The sequence below is a fragment of the Falco punctatus genome, assembly GCF_963210335.1.
Source record: "Falco punctatus genome assembly, chromosome: 6".
Lineage (NCBI taxonomy): Eukaryota > Metazoa > Chordata > Aves > Falconiformes > Falconidae > Falco > Falco punctatus.
In genome coordinates, this window is record NC_137585.1 from 51,047,028 (window position 1) to 51,062,513 (window position 15,486).

General features: G+C 35.5%; 1 protein-coding gene across 1 annotated transcript in view; it reads right to left on the reverse strand.

Annotated features, from left to right (window-relative positions):
* Window positions 1–15,486, reverse strand: part of ADAMTS20 (ADAM metallopeptidase with thrombospondin type 1 motif 20) — a 100,238-nt gene that overhangs the window by 39,536 nt on the left and 45,216 nt on the right. The window contains exons 13-24 of the mRNA XM_080391326.1: window positions 13,931–14,112; window positions 13,701–13,837; window positions 12,422–12,539; window positions 8,967–9,062; window positions 7,516–7,682; window positions 7,280–7,409; window positions 6,090–6,216; window positions 5,189–5,399; window positions 4,503–4,667; window positions 3,611–3,775; window positions 1,788–1,910; window positions 348–455 (exon numbers count right to left, since the gene is read on the reverse strand). Of these exons, the coding sequence (XP_080247452.1) occupies window positions 348–455; window positions 1,788–1,910; window positions 3,611–3,775; window positions 4,503–4,667; window positions 5,189–5,399; window positions 6,090–6,216; window positions 7,280–7,409; window positions 7,516–7,682; window positions 8,967–9,062; window positions 12,422–12,539; window positions 13,701–13,837; window positions 13,931–14,112 (1,729 nt within the window). The remainder of the gene's footprint in view (window positions 1–347; window positions 456–1,787; window positions 1,911–3,610; window positions 3,776–4,502; window positions 4,668–5,188; window positions 5,400–6,089; window positions 6,217–7,279; window positions 7,410–7,515; window positions 7,683–8,966; window positions 9,063–12,421; window positions 12,540–13,700; window positions 13,838–13,930; window positions 14,113–15,486) is intronic.

A 15,486-nucleotide genomic window follows, 5' to 3' on the forward strand; every position in this document is an offset into this window, starting at 1 on the left:
CCATACTCAGAAACCAACCAATTATTTTAAAAAAACCAACCACCCTCTTCTTTGCTCACTCTCAATCATATGAAAGCTATTTTCCTCAGAACCCCAGCTCCTAAATTCCTGTTGTTTCCCCTACTTATTTTCCCTGGCTAGATGTGAAGCACACAGTGGTTGCTTGCAATGTCTATCTCCTCCTTCAGAAACAGGTTCTTAGGGGGAAAAAAATAATACAGAATTCCTTTAAAATGTTTCCTAAGCAGATTTCAGTCTGGAAAATATATTAAGGAGAGCTTTATGAAAAAATGGGTGAACAAATGGAGGACTGCTCTGCAAGATGTGACCACGATTACATTACATACAGGGGTCCACGATCCATATCTCCATTGGGTCACCTTTCCCACATGAACCAGAGGAAGCGAAGTAGTCCATAATTTTGTATTTTCTGGACAAGAGGGCAATTCACACTCCTGTGGGGGTGAAGAAAACAAAACACAACAGCTTTCAAATACATATTTTGGAAGTGTCAAATGTTAAAGCAAATGGCTTCCACAGAGATAGACCCTACCATTACAATAAGCCAGCATTAACAAACAAATACCACCTTCTAACTTCTCCCTGGCATTATTCAAAGGTTTTTCATTGAATTTTTGTGTTTTGCTTAAACTGAGAGGCAAAAAAATGTTAAACAGCATTAGTAATAACTCATAATGTCTGCACTTTGAGAAAGAACTGTGTTGGGCAACTTGCTGGAGACAAGCGGCATAGACATTACCATGTTCTATTTCATAGTCACCTGCAGTACCAAAGAACTGAGTGAAGACAGTGGATGTGTTGTCCTGTCCTTTGTAACTTCAGCTACTGAGAACACAGAAATAGCCAGTGTCAGTCAGCAGCCAAACAGGTACCACGATTCAAAATACAAAGCATACTCAAATCCAGTGTCTTCACACACATGTGGAGGTAAATTTATACCAATTATTTGGCTTTTATATTTTGAAATCTTATTCAAGAAGCCATCAGAGGGACGGTAACTTGTGACTGGTTTACTCTGGACCATAGAATCCTTTCTTTTCCTCTTCTCCTTGAGACAAGAAGGAGTCTATCTCCTCAAGGAGGTATGTGGTTACCATCTTTGCTGGATATAAACAGGATGTTTCAATCTGGTGGCTAGATCAACATAATATATAGCACCTAAGACACCAATTGTTTTTAGTTAGAGGTAAACCCACTGACTATATTAAAAACATTTCTTCTGAAAAATGATAGATTTAAATTAAGGCAAGCGATGAAGTAAACTGAGACAAGAAGAAAAGGTAAAGAAACATATTAATACTACACCGAATCATAATTCGTGTCTACACAGTTTTGAATTAGTATTGTTGCAACAACTGAAACTTTCTTCAAGTAGCCATGTCATTCTTTGAAGAACTGCATACAAGCAGAACTTTACAGAATACCAAGCCAGTTAGGTGCTGTTATTAAGCATCATGGCAAGCAGTCTCCTTATAATATTCTACATGCTGGAGGTCCCCCTGCCCCAAACAATCAAAGGCCTTCAGACCCCTTCAGTCATATACCACATTTCCTAATCTCCCATCTCCAAATTACTCTTCTTTTACTTAACTACCTAGGCCAAATTTGAAGTTCAGGAAAAAAGCAAATAGTTTCAGGGGTTTTTTTTTTCCTCATGTTAGAACTAGTTTCCTGCAAGTTCCTTCAAAGAGTCAGCAGACAACACTTATATTTAGATGCTTTTAACTAAAACATACAATCAACTGAAAGGTATTTTTTTAACTTACTTGATTATCTCTGGGACGAGTAGCAGCATTACATTCCCTGTCATCATCCAAAATAACTCTGTAAGTCCCTGTAACACATTTGACTGCACGCATCTGGTATCCACGTCCACACGTTACGGCACACTGTTAAAGTCAATAATTTAACACATTTTGAAATAGCACTGTTTATAATCAATATAATTTTAATTACATTTTCTATTTTAAAACTCTTTCTAGAATGAATAGGAAGATTACTGGGATGGTGTTAACTTTCTTCATTGCAGACCATAGAGTGCTTAAACAGTGTCCATAACACACCAATATTTCGGTTAGTGCTGCACAGTACTTGTGCAAGATAAAGGCTTTCCCATTTTCCTCCTTCTATTCCCCTGCAGAGGAGGCTGGAGGTGGGCAGGAGATTGGGAGGGAACACAGCCAGGACAGATGACCCTAACTGATCAAAGGGACAATCCATGCTACATAACATCATGCTCAGCAATAAAAACTGGGATAGGGAAAGGAGGAGGATGGGGGCAGTAAGGGGTGGTTTCCAAATGAATCACTACCTACAGGTGTTAAATGTCTTTCCCTTCACTATAGAGTTTGACAAGAGTACACTCAAAGATGGCACCTAAAATATCAGATGCCTGAAAATATTATGACATAAATCCCATCCTACAAACATTGTGGTTCAAGCACAAATACTGGTAAAACCCAAGTTGTGGATAGCTATTACCAGATGGTACAGTGGAAAAATGGCAATGGAAAGCTCATCTCCAGTGACATGGATTGGTAAATTGCTTGTACAGTCTGTTCCAGCCAGGCCATACAAGTAGTTTTTTTATTCAGAAGAGTTGTATCATAAGGTTGAATTAATTTTTTGATTCGTTTTTACATTTAGCTTCTAGGAATGGAAAGCCAGCACCTTGTGATCAAAAGATTACTCAAAAGGTATCCAATGTTATATTAGGTAACAGCATAGTTATCTCTAATGTGGAAAAAAATATTACATGACAAAAGTTCTACACAAAAGAAATGTTTAAGTTAAAAATATACTTAATTTCCAAAGGTATATTTATTCTGTATTTTACTATCAAGCTATATGTAAGAAATAAGCATCAGATGCTATTCAGTTATGAATTCTCACTAACATCCAAGAAACACTGAATAATCCAACATTTCTGTTGGTTTGAGTAACCTGATCTTAAGAAAGCTCCATGAAATTGAGTACCTTATTATTTTTTAATTAATTCTCATCTACTTGGTGACAAATGTTTCCTTCACAAATTAATTCACTTTTCTCCAGAATTTTGAAGCCACTCTGGTATACGTGAGATAAACACCGTTACAAACAGGAACACATTTTTCAATAGCACTTCCACATAAAGAGATAGCAGATCTTTTAGCACCGAAGGTCAAAAAAATTCATAACAACAAAATACTAAGACTTTTTGCCTCCTATTATTAGCATACGCTTTTATTATCTTAATTAAAACTACCATTTAAATATGCCCAAACACCTATAAATATTTCATCTTTTACCTGTATCATTCATCTGAACAGTTTGCTATCTACATTTTCATTATTCTGGAGATGTAATACATTCATATTTAAAAGCGCCTTTGATATTAAGGCTCAGGGTCAATGACTATTTTAGGCATTTAACTTATATGTGGGTGTTCCTAAATTGCAGGTTAGATAGCCAATAGGAGCAAATAAACATGTGAATCAATTTAACTAAAGTAACTGCTTAAGATCCAATTAAAATGTTTAAAAAGTACTGTTTTGTGATCACTCATAGTTTGACCTAGAAAACAAGAAGCCAGGAATCCTTATGTACTCACTGATCCCCAAGGCCCTGCTTGCCAAGACGCACATTCATGAAGTTCACATGGTGCTACTGATTCTGGTCTATCATTTGGATTACAGAAACCATCTCTCAGTTGCTCATCATTAAGTTGGCACCATACTTGACGATGCTTCATTCCTTTGCCACATGTCACAGGACACTGTAAAATCATTAGAATCAGAATCCAGCCAAAACCAGGACATAAAGACATGAATCTGCATTAACGGCTTCACTTTCTTTTAGTAATCAATTGGATTTTAAAGATCACATAAATAACAAAAATATTGCATGAATGTAATTAGTCCAACAAAACTAGTTAATTTATGAACTCTCCATTTCCTGTAAACATCTACACAAATACTAATACAAAGGGATCACTATTAAGTTTCTAAAGCTACAAAAATACGAGAACAATGTACAGATTGTTTATTTCCATTAGAATAAAGAATACTTCTTTAAAATATAAGTGCAAATATCATATCTTTCACAGGAAAAATTTTTAAACTATCCATGATTCTTTTATACCCATATAATCTATAATAAAATGGATATAATTATGTTCTTCAGTTGGCTGGATGGCTCTCATTGCCTCATAAAAAAGGCAGGTATGTGTATTACATTAGATAGATGTACTTTAAGTAGATTCACTACCTCATTTTAAGGTAACAAAACTTCAGAGAAAAATAAATTCTAGGTGTATTTTTCTGAAGTTCTCATGCCATTTGTTCATCTGGGCTATATAACAGCCAAATCCTAGGACTTCTGAATTTTTATCATTATATGCCCCAAAATAGCCAGAACAAAAAAACCCCAAACACATAAAGCAGCTTTATTAATATTGATGACCAGGACCAAAGGCGTCTTTAAGTTTTACACAGTACTTTTACCTCACTCCACTCACTAACAGACCAGCTTGGACATAAGAATTCATTGCAACTCTGTGTTACAACTCTTGGAAGTTCCTGGCATTCTCTGTCAGGAAGATGACGACCCAAGTTGTTCATGCAAAAAGCTTCTCTGGTTCTGACACCTCTTGCACAGCTCCTAGAACACTACAGTGTATAAACAATATTACAAAACAGAAACCACAACATGATAAAATCAGGTCAAAATACATTATCAGTCTTAAAAGTGAAAGACATTAAAGACTGTGTTAGACAAATGGGTCTTACATTTAATCCACAAATTGCTAACATGTTCACCTGAGTTAAATTTGGTGCTTTTTTTAGCAATTGCAAGAAAAAAACTCTTTAATGAAGATTAAGGCTGAAATTATGCCTATTCCCCTTCTCCAAAATCCTCTCAGAACTAAATTATTAAGACTGTAAATAAAATATACACCTCTACCAGATCTTCTCCGCTGACATCCAAAACTAGTGACAGTTTCTTACAAAAAATAAAAGGAAGCGGCTAAAATATGAATATTGGTATTAGTTCCTCCTACAATCCTGCATGTGTCAAACATTATTTTCTTTTAGTTACCTAACTAAAAAAAATTTTATATAGAAATAAAAATTTGATATGAATGCTAACCAGAACTATAATGGTACATTATAAGGTTTTGAATTTGTACCTCTGACCATTCTGTGTAGTGCCAGCTTGTTAACGTACAGTCACCGTGGCAGGGCTCCCTGGCTGGTGGTTTCTGCTGATCAGCGCAGTACTTATCATCCACCGGAGCACTGAGTCCTTTTGAAATAGAGTACTTCATGCAGTGGATCTCTATAGACCGAAACCCTGGGCCACACTTTGATGTGCAGTCACTTTTTCCAACACTGTGCCACCTACAAGGATAAACTGTTACTAAAAGCTAAATATGTTTTAAAAAATAAGACCACAGTAAACAAAGCACTCTGAAAAAGTACCAAGCATTGTCATGTAAATATAGATATGCATTTTAGGGAACAGATAAAACTGTAAAATCTACCTCATCATGGAATTTTCCAAGCAGTATAAAAGAATTTGACTCATAGGTTTAAAAATATCTTTTTAAATTTAAAGGATCTTTTGTCTTAATTTCTTAGGTGACTTTGAAAAACGTAAACTATAATTCTAACTGTTCATTCCTCTGAACACTTCAGCATGGGCTTTCTTGGAGTGCAAAAACACAAGTCTGTTTCATATTAGTTCCAGTTGTGGGTACAATTCTGGTGAAAAATGTATTCTACCTAGTAATACAAGTTTTTGTGCCAGGATATATAGAACAGATTCACAGCCTAACAAAAGACTGTGTACTTTACCAACAAAAATTAGAAAAGTACACTAGTTCTACTTAGATTCAGGAGTGTAAACATAATGTATAAATCCATTATACCAATAGATTTGAGGAAAGGATGGAGAGGTGGGAGGGATGAAGGAGGTAGAGAGTGGTGTAGGGACAGAGGATGAAGCAATCTAAATTCCTTTTTTTTGATTTTTATCAATAAAAATATGGAAGACCACAATAGCTCCATCAGTTAGGAACCTCTTTTTACCTTAATTCACACTCTGTATTACACTCCTCAAAGACATCTGGTACAGTGGGTTTAAGTTCACATCTTTGATCAGACACCACCACATGATCGCTTTTACGTATGCATGTCATTTTCCTTCTTCGAATACCTTGAAATGGAACCAAAAAAAGCAGATAAAGGGCTAAAATAAGAGTGCCTTGTTACACTAATGGATTTCATTCATCATTTAGGAATTTAACTGAGATACCCCATTAACACTAATCATTGTATACAGCAGATTCTGCTTTGTGCAGCTGACTACATTCCAAGTGGACAATCCTGCCCCCTTCTCACCTGTACTACAGTGTTCTCAAAAGTATGTCAACTTCCAGAAAACTAAAGCACAACAGTGCATTTACTCATTAGGCTAAGTATTAAAATATATCATGTCTGTCCTTTGCTAATTACCATTTCAAACCCCCACGTTAACTTAGAGGTCGTCATCCTTTCCTTTAAGGAAGCAGAAAACTGGATCACAGGGTACCTAAAAGGTCTGGAGTGCTGGGAGAAGTACCATAGCTGGCAGATGTTCTGCTTCTCTAGCACATTAACATTTCTACAACCTGACTCAAAATGAGAAGAAACTCACCACCACATATCTACAGGCATTTCTAGTACCTGCTAATACAAGTATCTATCAAAAATATGTGTACGTACACATTGTGTTTCACACATATTGCAGTTTTATTTTTACACTGGAATGGCCTACAGAATAACAGCTAAAAATTTGTAAAATATATATTCAAACAGCTTCGCCCCAGGTAGCAGATAACTAAAAAAAGACAAATAAATTTATATGAAAGATACTAAACAAATCCATGACCATCTGGAAATAGGATAATGGAAGCCTAATAAATATTAGTAGATATACAACACTGCTTTCTAAGGATGCATTAGAATTGGTTCAACTCAAATATTTTTTTTATAAACCACTCCTACGGCTACACAAGAAAGGAACACAAATGTAGTTTTGAATGTAAAATTGCATTGCATAAATACCGAAAATTGCAACCAAAATCAGAAGCCATTCTGCCCTTAAAGGCACTGCGCACCTGAAGTTTACTGAGTGCTGAGTTTCTCCTTTATTAATAGAGGTGAAAACCCTGAATACGTAAATGCCATCTTAAATGCCATCAGGTCTTTGGTTCTGGTGATAAAAGAATTCACAGTACCTTGGCATATCCTGCTGCAGTCTTGCCAGGGTCCATAAGGATCCCACATAAACAGATCACTTCCATCTTCTATTGGGATATTGAATGAATAACGCACATCAGGGTTGTATAAATTCCCTACACACAAAACCTTAATTGAGATAAAATGACAGCTGTTTTTCAGTGAATTTGAACATGTTATGAACATAATGATCATGTAACAAATGTTCAAACTTATGAAAAAAGTAAACATGCACCTGTAAGGTTAGCTCTTCTTCGATTCTATCAGTGCTGTTAATTCTTTCTATCGTACTGTTTGAACCGCTGTACTCAAAAATGGCTCCTTGTATATTGATTTCTCTTTTTGACATGCTTACAACAAAATTTCCATTCAAAATAAAATTTCCATGAATATCAGACAAAGCTATAAGTAAAATAAAATATTGGAAATAAATAATCTATTTATTTAAAAGGTTCTATCAATGTAAACTCTTAATAATGTATCTTCTCATCAACACGTAGCTTTATTTTAGTCCATGTATAATACTTCAAAGTTCTATTAAACAGTTTCTAATGCATTAATGCAATCCTAACCATCAGTAACTTGGTTATTGTTACTATCAGCTGAGCAACTGTCATGGATTTTCTCTGCATTAACAACACAACTTTAATAATATTTGTTCTGCTGATGGGTTGACTGTAGTCATCACTTTTAAATTTGGTTAGGTTCTGCTACTGTAGAAGGAAACAACAAATATCTGTATTTCTGGCCTATTCTACAGCCCACATTCTTGTATTCGCTAGAGCTACTTCTAGTCAAGTGGCTTTTAACAGTAAATTTTTAATAAAATAATTTAATAAGCATTTATTATAATAATTTAATACAATGAGCATTTTACAATAATAAAGATTAATAATAAGTTAAAAATTAAATTTAAAAATAAAAAAAAATTTTTAGTAAAGGCACCCTATTCAAGCATTACAACATTAGAAATGGTAGGTATTGTCAGGGGTAGAGGATTTATTTCTGTGTCCTGCGAGGTGCATGTGCAACAACAGGGCAACAGGTGGCAAGGAAAACATTTTGAAAACCGAAGTTTGTTGCGTGGGATGGTAATGGAAGAAGAAAAGGAAAATATGCACGAATATTCTCGCAGGCACTTCAGGTATAATACAAGTACTGTGAAACAGAACAACCAAGATTTTTGGTACAATATACTTATTAATTCTTTGTTCCTCTCACACACTTGCAAAACTATCAACATGTGATCTTTATACTCAGACATGACAGAAAAAAAGAAATGTGATACAACCGATAAGTTTGCTGAAGGTCAGACTGCTTCATTTATAAACAAAATGTATGCTTCCAACACTTAAACCCACAAATACCTGCATTATACCTGAGTTCAGTTGTGGAGTTTTAATTAACATTGTCACAACAAAGTAAAAAAATGATAAAATGATGCAATGTGCTATAATTCTTATTCTTTGACAAACACACACATACTTAAGAAGCAGAAACCTAACACCATCTCACTCATTTTTCTGAAAACTGGTATCTGCAGAAAGACTCAGGCAAATGATGATACAATGTAATTAGATATTTGCTCTAAAGGCTTTATCAGACTTCTGATAATACACATCTAGAGCAGATCTCTGGCAAGAGCACAAAAACTATCCAGCAATGTTATACACAGGAGGCTTTTACCAAGGTAGTTGTCATCTTCTGGTTTCCCTGAGTAGCTGTGCTGCTGAATATCAATGTTTGTTGCTCCTTTGGGAATATTTACTACAACATTGTAACCTGCAATGTAATTATTCACAAATTATATACAAAAATCAGTCAAATACTAGTAAATATGAACATACATTTAACAAATTTTATTCACAAAACCCTACAGTGCACCAGTGACAACCATTGCAGAATGCCTTCATGTTTTAAGAAAGTAATGTGAGTATCTTCATATATAGAGATATCTTTGTTGTTGGTTTTTGTTTTGTTTTTTAATCAGTTGAACTGAACCTTTATTTTCATAACTCAGTAAAATTCATTCCTGTGTTCAGAAATGAGATTTCAATTCTTTACCAATAACACGAGTTCAGCCTACCCAGAAAAATCTCTAGAGAGCAGTACTACTCCAGAAAGCAGTCAAGTATACCAAGTGGGGCTCAGGAAACATCGTGGCTCCTCACAATTTAACCACATAACTTTTATACAAGTCTGAATAAGTCATTTAACATGAAATATGTCCACTCCCTGTTTATACAATTGGGTTAGTTTTCCCCTGTTACACAAGAATATTGCATGACAGCACTCTAAAGATCGACTCCTAAATACTCAAATATTGCAGTGTTGCAGGCCTGCACATAGGCAAAAATATCAGAAAAACTAGCCATGCTTGATCCACATTCTGCTACTTAAAACGTTACCCTAGCGTGTTCCCTTCAAAATAGAAATGCTTCACAAATGAGTCATCAATTCTTGTAATGCTTTCAACTACAGTTATGGTAGCCTTGTCATAAGGTAACAAAATAAGATGCATCAAGATCTACTTTTTAGATCTGTCACTTATAAGCATAGGTTAAAGAAAAAAAATATGTTACTCACAGTTGCATCACAAACTCAAAAGGACTCTTATGTCTAAAGAAAAATTGAGTATGGCAAATGTTGGAAACCAGAAATAAACAAAAACATGCAATCTGAAGCATTAATATAAATTTTGCTAACTTTTCCACCTATTTTGCTGTGTTTTAACAGTCTTGCTGTGAATTCACTTTAGTTAGTTGACTCACCTCTGTGGGTAAAAATTTAAATGGTAATATTTTTTTCAATTTCCTAATTCATTAACTTCTCAGTGCTTTTAATCTATTAAAATTATGCCATGCATTTAAATGAACATTTTATCTAATCACCGGTCCACAGCATGTACCAGCTGGGGGCAGCACTGCAATTGCAAACTGACACGCTGCATGCTCTGGATAAACGCACAGCCTTTGGTCAATCTTCCAATAGACTGGGAAGAAAACCAAAACACACAAAAGCCTCTCATCTCACAGGCGTGAAGACCTTCTGGTAACAGAATGACAGAAGACAATATACGGGAGGAAACTATAAACAAAATTACATAGCATATTATCAAGGATACACAGGAGAAGAATCACACCTTAAGGCACTGAGAACAAGCATTTTCCAGGAAATCCTCTGATACTCTAATTTGATGCAACAGCCAACATAATAATTGCATGTACATAATTAGATTACAGTCTGCTAAACCTGGAGCTAAGTATATCATTGCAATGAATTTCTGCTGATCATTTCACCAGTGTTGAAACACTCAATGACGTTATAAGTGTATGAATACAAACACGTACCACAGGCTGCTATTGTCAAATTCCAAATTCTGCCTTAGTAAAAAGATTTGTGTAGGTATGGAAGGGGACCCAATAAAGTTAAAATAAAAAGATCACATGCACAAACTTTGACATACTTGTCTTGTGAACCTAATGATCCAAACTTTTCCAGAAAAGAATGTGTCTTCAGACAATGTTTTCAGTCATTAGCCTAGGTATGTCATAGCCCTCCCATGGACACTGAAGTTTTAGTGATCAGCTTGCTACAACCTCTTGTTTGCATTGCTGCACTCCTACCTGAGTGCACCTGAGTGATAACGCCAAATGATTAACATACTGTCCAGTAGTATAATCCAGTATCATCTTTTGCATGCTATAATTCCAAGAATTCAAATATAATTCAAAACATTCAACTAAGTATAAAACCACAATAACAGAACAATGTTTTCCTCATTCCAAAATGTGGGCTGTTTTTTTTTTCCTCTCCAACTTCAGTTAGAAACAAATAAGTTTCTGTGACAATGCAAAGCTGATAATCAGCAGACAGTGACAGTCTCAACCATATTTGTGTAAATGGCAATTTCATGTAAATGTCACTTGTATCAAATCTATTTGTGACAAAATTCAGGTGCTGCCTATAAGCAAAAATCTTTCATAGCAGTGGAAAACGAAAACATTGACAGTCCTTTACTCAGAATTATCAAAATAATACTTCTTTTCCTTCAGTGTTTTGACCACCTATTCAGAAATCCAGTATCTAATAGCTCATTGTATCTTCTTCCAACTTCCCAGGACAGACACAAGAAAAGTTACATGCATTTGTATGGGAAGGGTAGCTGTATCCCACCTTTAAGTTTTTTGGTACTTTTTGCTTGGTGCAAGCCATCTGCCAGGGGAAAAAAAAAACAACACCCAACCAAAAAACACAACAACAACAACAACAAACAAACCTCCAAATCCAACAGAATGCTGGGCATACTTTCCTCTTTGACCAGCAATTCTTTTGTTCTATGAAGATCCTATTGGGCACCTCTCCAGGTATCATTTTCACTTCGCCTGTGGTCTTTTTAAACCAGTGAAATAGCATGAAGGAGCCTTTAGGAATCTGATATTAACCTGGAGACTTCTGTCCTTAAGTTCCATGCTCTAACTACTTAACTGCACTGCTACACACATACAATAGCCTCTCCATACTTCCCAGAAAGGACTACATATAGAAGAACTATCACTAGCTCTATTGGAGAAACTAAATCAAAGGAACAGGAATTACCAGGGTTATTCAGAAGTTTCTCATTCACTACATGTCAATGAAGAGGAAAGAACAAACGTTGCTGCCTGTGTTCTCTGGAAAGAGAAGGCTCACATTTCACAGGCTATCTTTTTCATTATAGGAAAAAAAGGAATATCATCAGCTGCTCACACCACAGACCTCTTGCTATCTCTTACACTAGCAAAAGGAGACACTGGTGTAAGTCCTTCAGTTGCAGAGTGTCAGACAAGGGAACGCAAAATGCAAAGCAGGAAGCATTCTTCCTTTCAAATTATTTTTACCCTCATCGTATCTTTTGTGTCTTTTGTTTTGACCACAGAGAAGATTGATTTATTCCCCCCGCCCGCCCCCAGCCCCTTGAATGGGTTACTGTGCAACAGTGTTTGCCTCTGCATCCTTGAGAGGGCACAGTGACAAAGAGATATTTTTTGTTGACAGAGGACCTAAAGAACATACACTGAAATCCCACTTCTTCAAATGTAAAACTTAATTTCTAAGCCATACTAAAATGCGCATGAAGATTTAAAAAAAACCAAACATACCATAACGAGCACTGTTGAAAGTACCTGCAAGAGTCTTACATGAAGAATTATCACCACCACAGATTCCACATTTGTCTCTCCTTGCCTTGGAATTCAAAATGTGATCACAGCCTGCTTGCTACAAAAAACAAAACAAAACAACCCCCCCACCGCCCAATAGCCCTATGTCACTCAGCCCAATGAAAAACAATGAAAACAAACAATGTAAGCTTCCCACTCCCCAAAAATATTCTTATTCACTGTATCTATTTGGTCTTCCTTGGCAATTCATGAAAATCTTTTATGGTTTTGGGTGCTGTGATCTAAGGACAAAACACAACAGTGCTGTTGTACTAAGAACGTACAATCCAAACACAATATGTCATGAACTGCATAAGAATATATAACAGTATGCAAAGACTTTGTATTAAATATATGCAACATCATGTACAAATTTTAAGTTATATTTACATTAAAACCCCTTGGAACCCTAAAAGCAGTACGTATCTGTACATGGTCATCAATTCTTTTAAAGTCTGTGATTATTGCAAAAGAAGCAAAGGAATACATGTAGGCTATGATGGTTAATAGCACAGTTTTTGTGTATGTATCTTTACTTAAACTTTTTTTTTTTTTTTTAAATGTGATGAACAGGACAATTCTCTGTCATTTCCTCTGTCCTCTTGATTCAACGATATAAAAAAGGCTGCATTTTCTCCTCACCCTGTATTTACTCAGTTTCACTGTGATGAGTAAAACACCTGGGCTTGACAAGAGCCTAGAGTTATTAAAATGTAGCACCTTGCTTCTCCCAAGAAAATCTTGTGGAACTTCTGTAACTGTTATTAAGCAAAGAATGCTGAAATGATCCCTTTCAAGGGTCAGTTCCTCCTGATTTTGCAATGAAATAATAAATACAATCTAGCTACCCTGAGTTTTCTTTCTTTTTTACTAATTTGACAGCAGAAATATGATTGCAATAAATGCACAGCACACATCTTTACTCCCTTTTTGCCAATTTTGGATCAGTTTCTCTCTGTTCACTTTGACAATATTAACACTCTCACATAGGAAGCTTAATGAGAAAAGACTGTGAATCTTCAGACTGAATTGAATGTTCTTCACTTAATTGCCTCCATTTCCAGATCTTCAATTTGTTAGGGATTAAAATTAACTTCAGTAAATTCAAAACATCTTGCTTCACATATTTTCAATAATGGTTATTTGAATGAATATTTAGTATCTACTTTACCATCTTTTAAAATTGATTTTAATAATTAATAAGTTTAGATTTAAATACCCTGCATAAGCCTTGAACACAAAGGTCATTGGTTTCTGCTCCACAGGGAGTACCATCAGCAACTCTGTCCTTCAGCTGATAGTAGGAAGTTGTTCCAGAAACTCGGCAAAAAAGTTTACAGCGATCTTTCATAGAAACTGGAAAGAAAATCCAACAGGTTTCTTGTCTGTTTTAAAACTTCACAGTAACATTTTTATTTCATTAATTGAAAAAATCTTATAATTACTTACTACCACTGTATTTTGGAAGCCAGCGAACAGCAGACGTAAGACCGTTGATATTGAAGTGTTTGCCATCAAATTCAGAGCACTGCTGCTCCCGGAAATCTTTTTTGCCTTTCGGACATGAATCAGTATTACATGAGCGAAACTTCATCCTGCGGCCAACACAGTACTTTCCTCCATTTCTTGGTCTAACAAAAATAGGTAAATGTAAACACACTCGGTTTCTGAAATTGCTGTTTTCCATTAAAAGGGGCGTGAGCCACTGATCTAAAGGGGAAAATCTCAAACAGCATTCTGCCATCCGTTACTGACTTTCCCACACACTCATTTTCTATTGCACCATGCATACACTTGCACCCGAGTGAAGAAAATAAAAGTCCATGTAAAATACTACTGCTGAGGTAGTTGGCAATCAGGCTACTGATATCTATCAACATCTATTATGCTTTTATTTATTTTATAGTCAATTATTTTGCCTGGAAAAAAGAACTATTAACTTTAATTTTAATGTTTTTTATCCGTTTAGCTGAGATTGCGTTCCTGTTTTTACAGAAGCAGCACCTCCCTCAATTTGAAATTATTATTTCACAGAGTGATAAAGAAAGAAGACATAGTTAGGAGCTGGCACACTTTTCTGGAGTCCTGATACCAGTTTCAGTTTGGGAATCAAAACCGCTAATAAGGGAAAATTGAGGAAAATACCCCATTTACTGTAAAGTCTAAAATATATTTCCTAGCTGTTATACCACTGCTACACAGTAATTCAGTATTAACAGGTTCTTCAGGAAGAAAAAAAGAATAAATCAATGGCATATTGATGCTATCAGTTACTACAGACTGACAGAGGTATACCTAATGGGAATCTAGTCTACTGCCTCTTCCTCACCAGCGAAAAGAAAAAAATAACACCTGGGGTCATTTGATTAAGGTTCATTTCTCCCACTGATAGTATCAAGACGACATGACTAGGAAAAACTCTGAACCTACCCAGGCTGCAGCTATAGTTCCCGAGAAGTTGAGGGTAAAGTTTGCATAAACACTTCTTACAGAGAATGAAACCCACATCCAATTATTCAGTCAATGGAAGTTTTGCATTATAAAGGTAAGTTGTAAATGACACTGCTGTAACCAGTGTTCCTTGGGGGCATTACTGGTGGTGATGTTGTGAAAAAGCCTCACATCAGAGCTAATCAAGTGTTTCACAAATCAAGTGTTTCACTAAAGGATTACCAGGAAATATATCTATTTATTTTTGCAGTTTTTACTCCAAAGAAAGCATCTCCATGTATAAAGAAACCTTCAGCATTTAAACTAGAGAAAAAGACTTTTCCAAAATAAACCTTTAGAAATATCTATACATATGAATCACATAGTTGAGAGAAAAGAGGAATCTAAAAGTTATCTGCATATTAGAGTCTGTAGACTTCTCTCTTTTCAAACATGGTTGAAACAAGCTTTTTTTTTATTGGTGCTTCAAACCAATTTGCACAACCCACAATACGTTCACTTTGTTTTGAACCAATCTGTTATCTTGTAATGTCTTCATCATGCACTAATGTAAA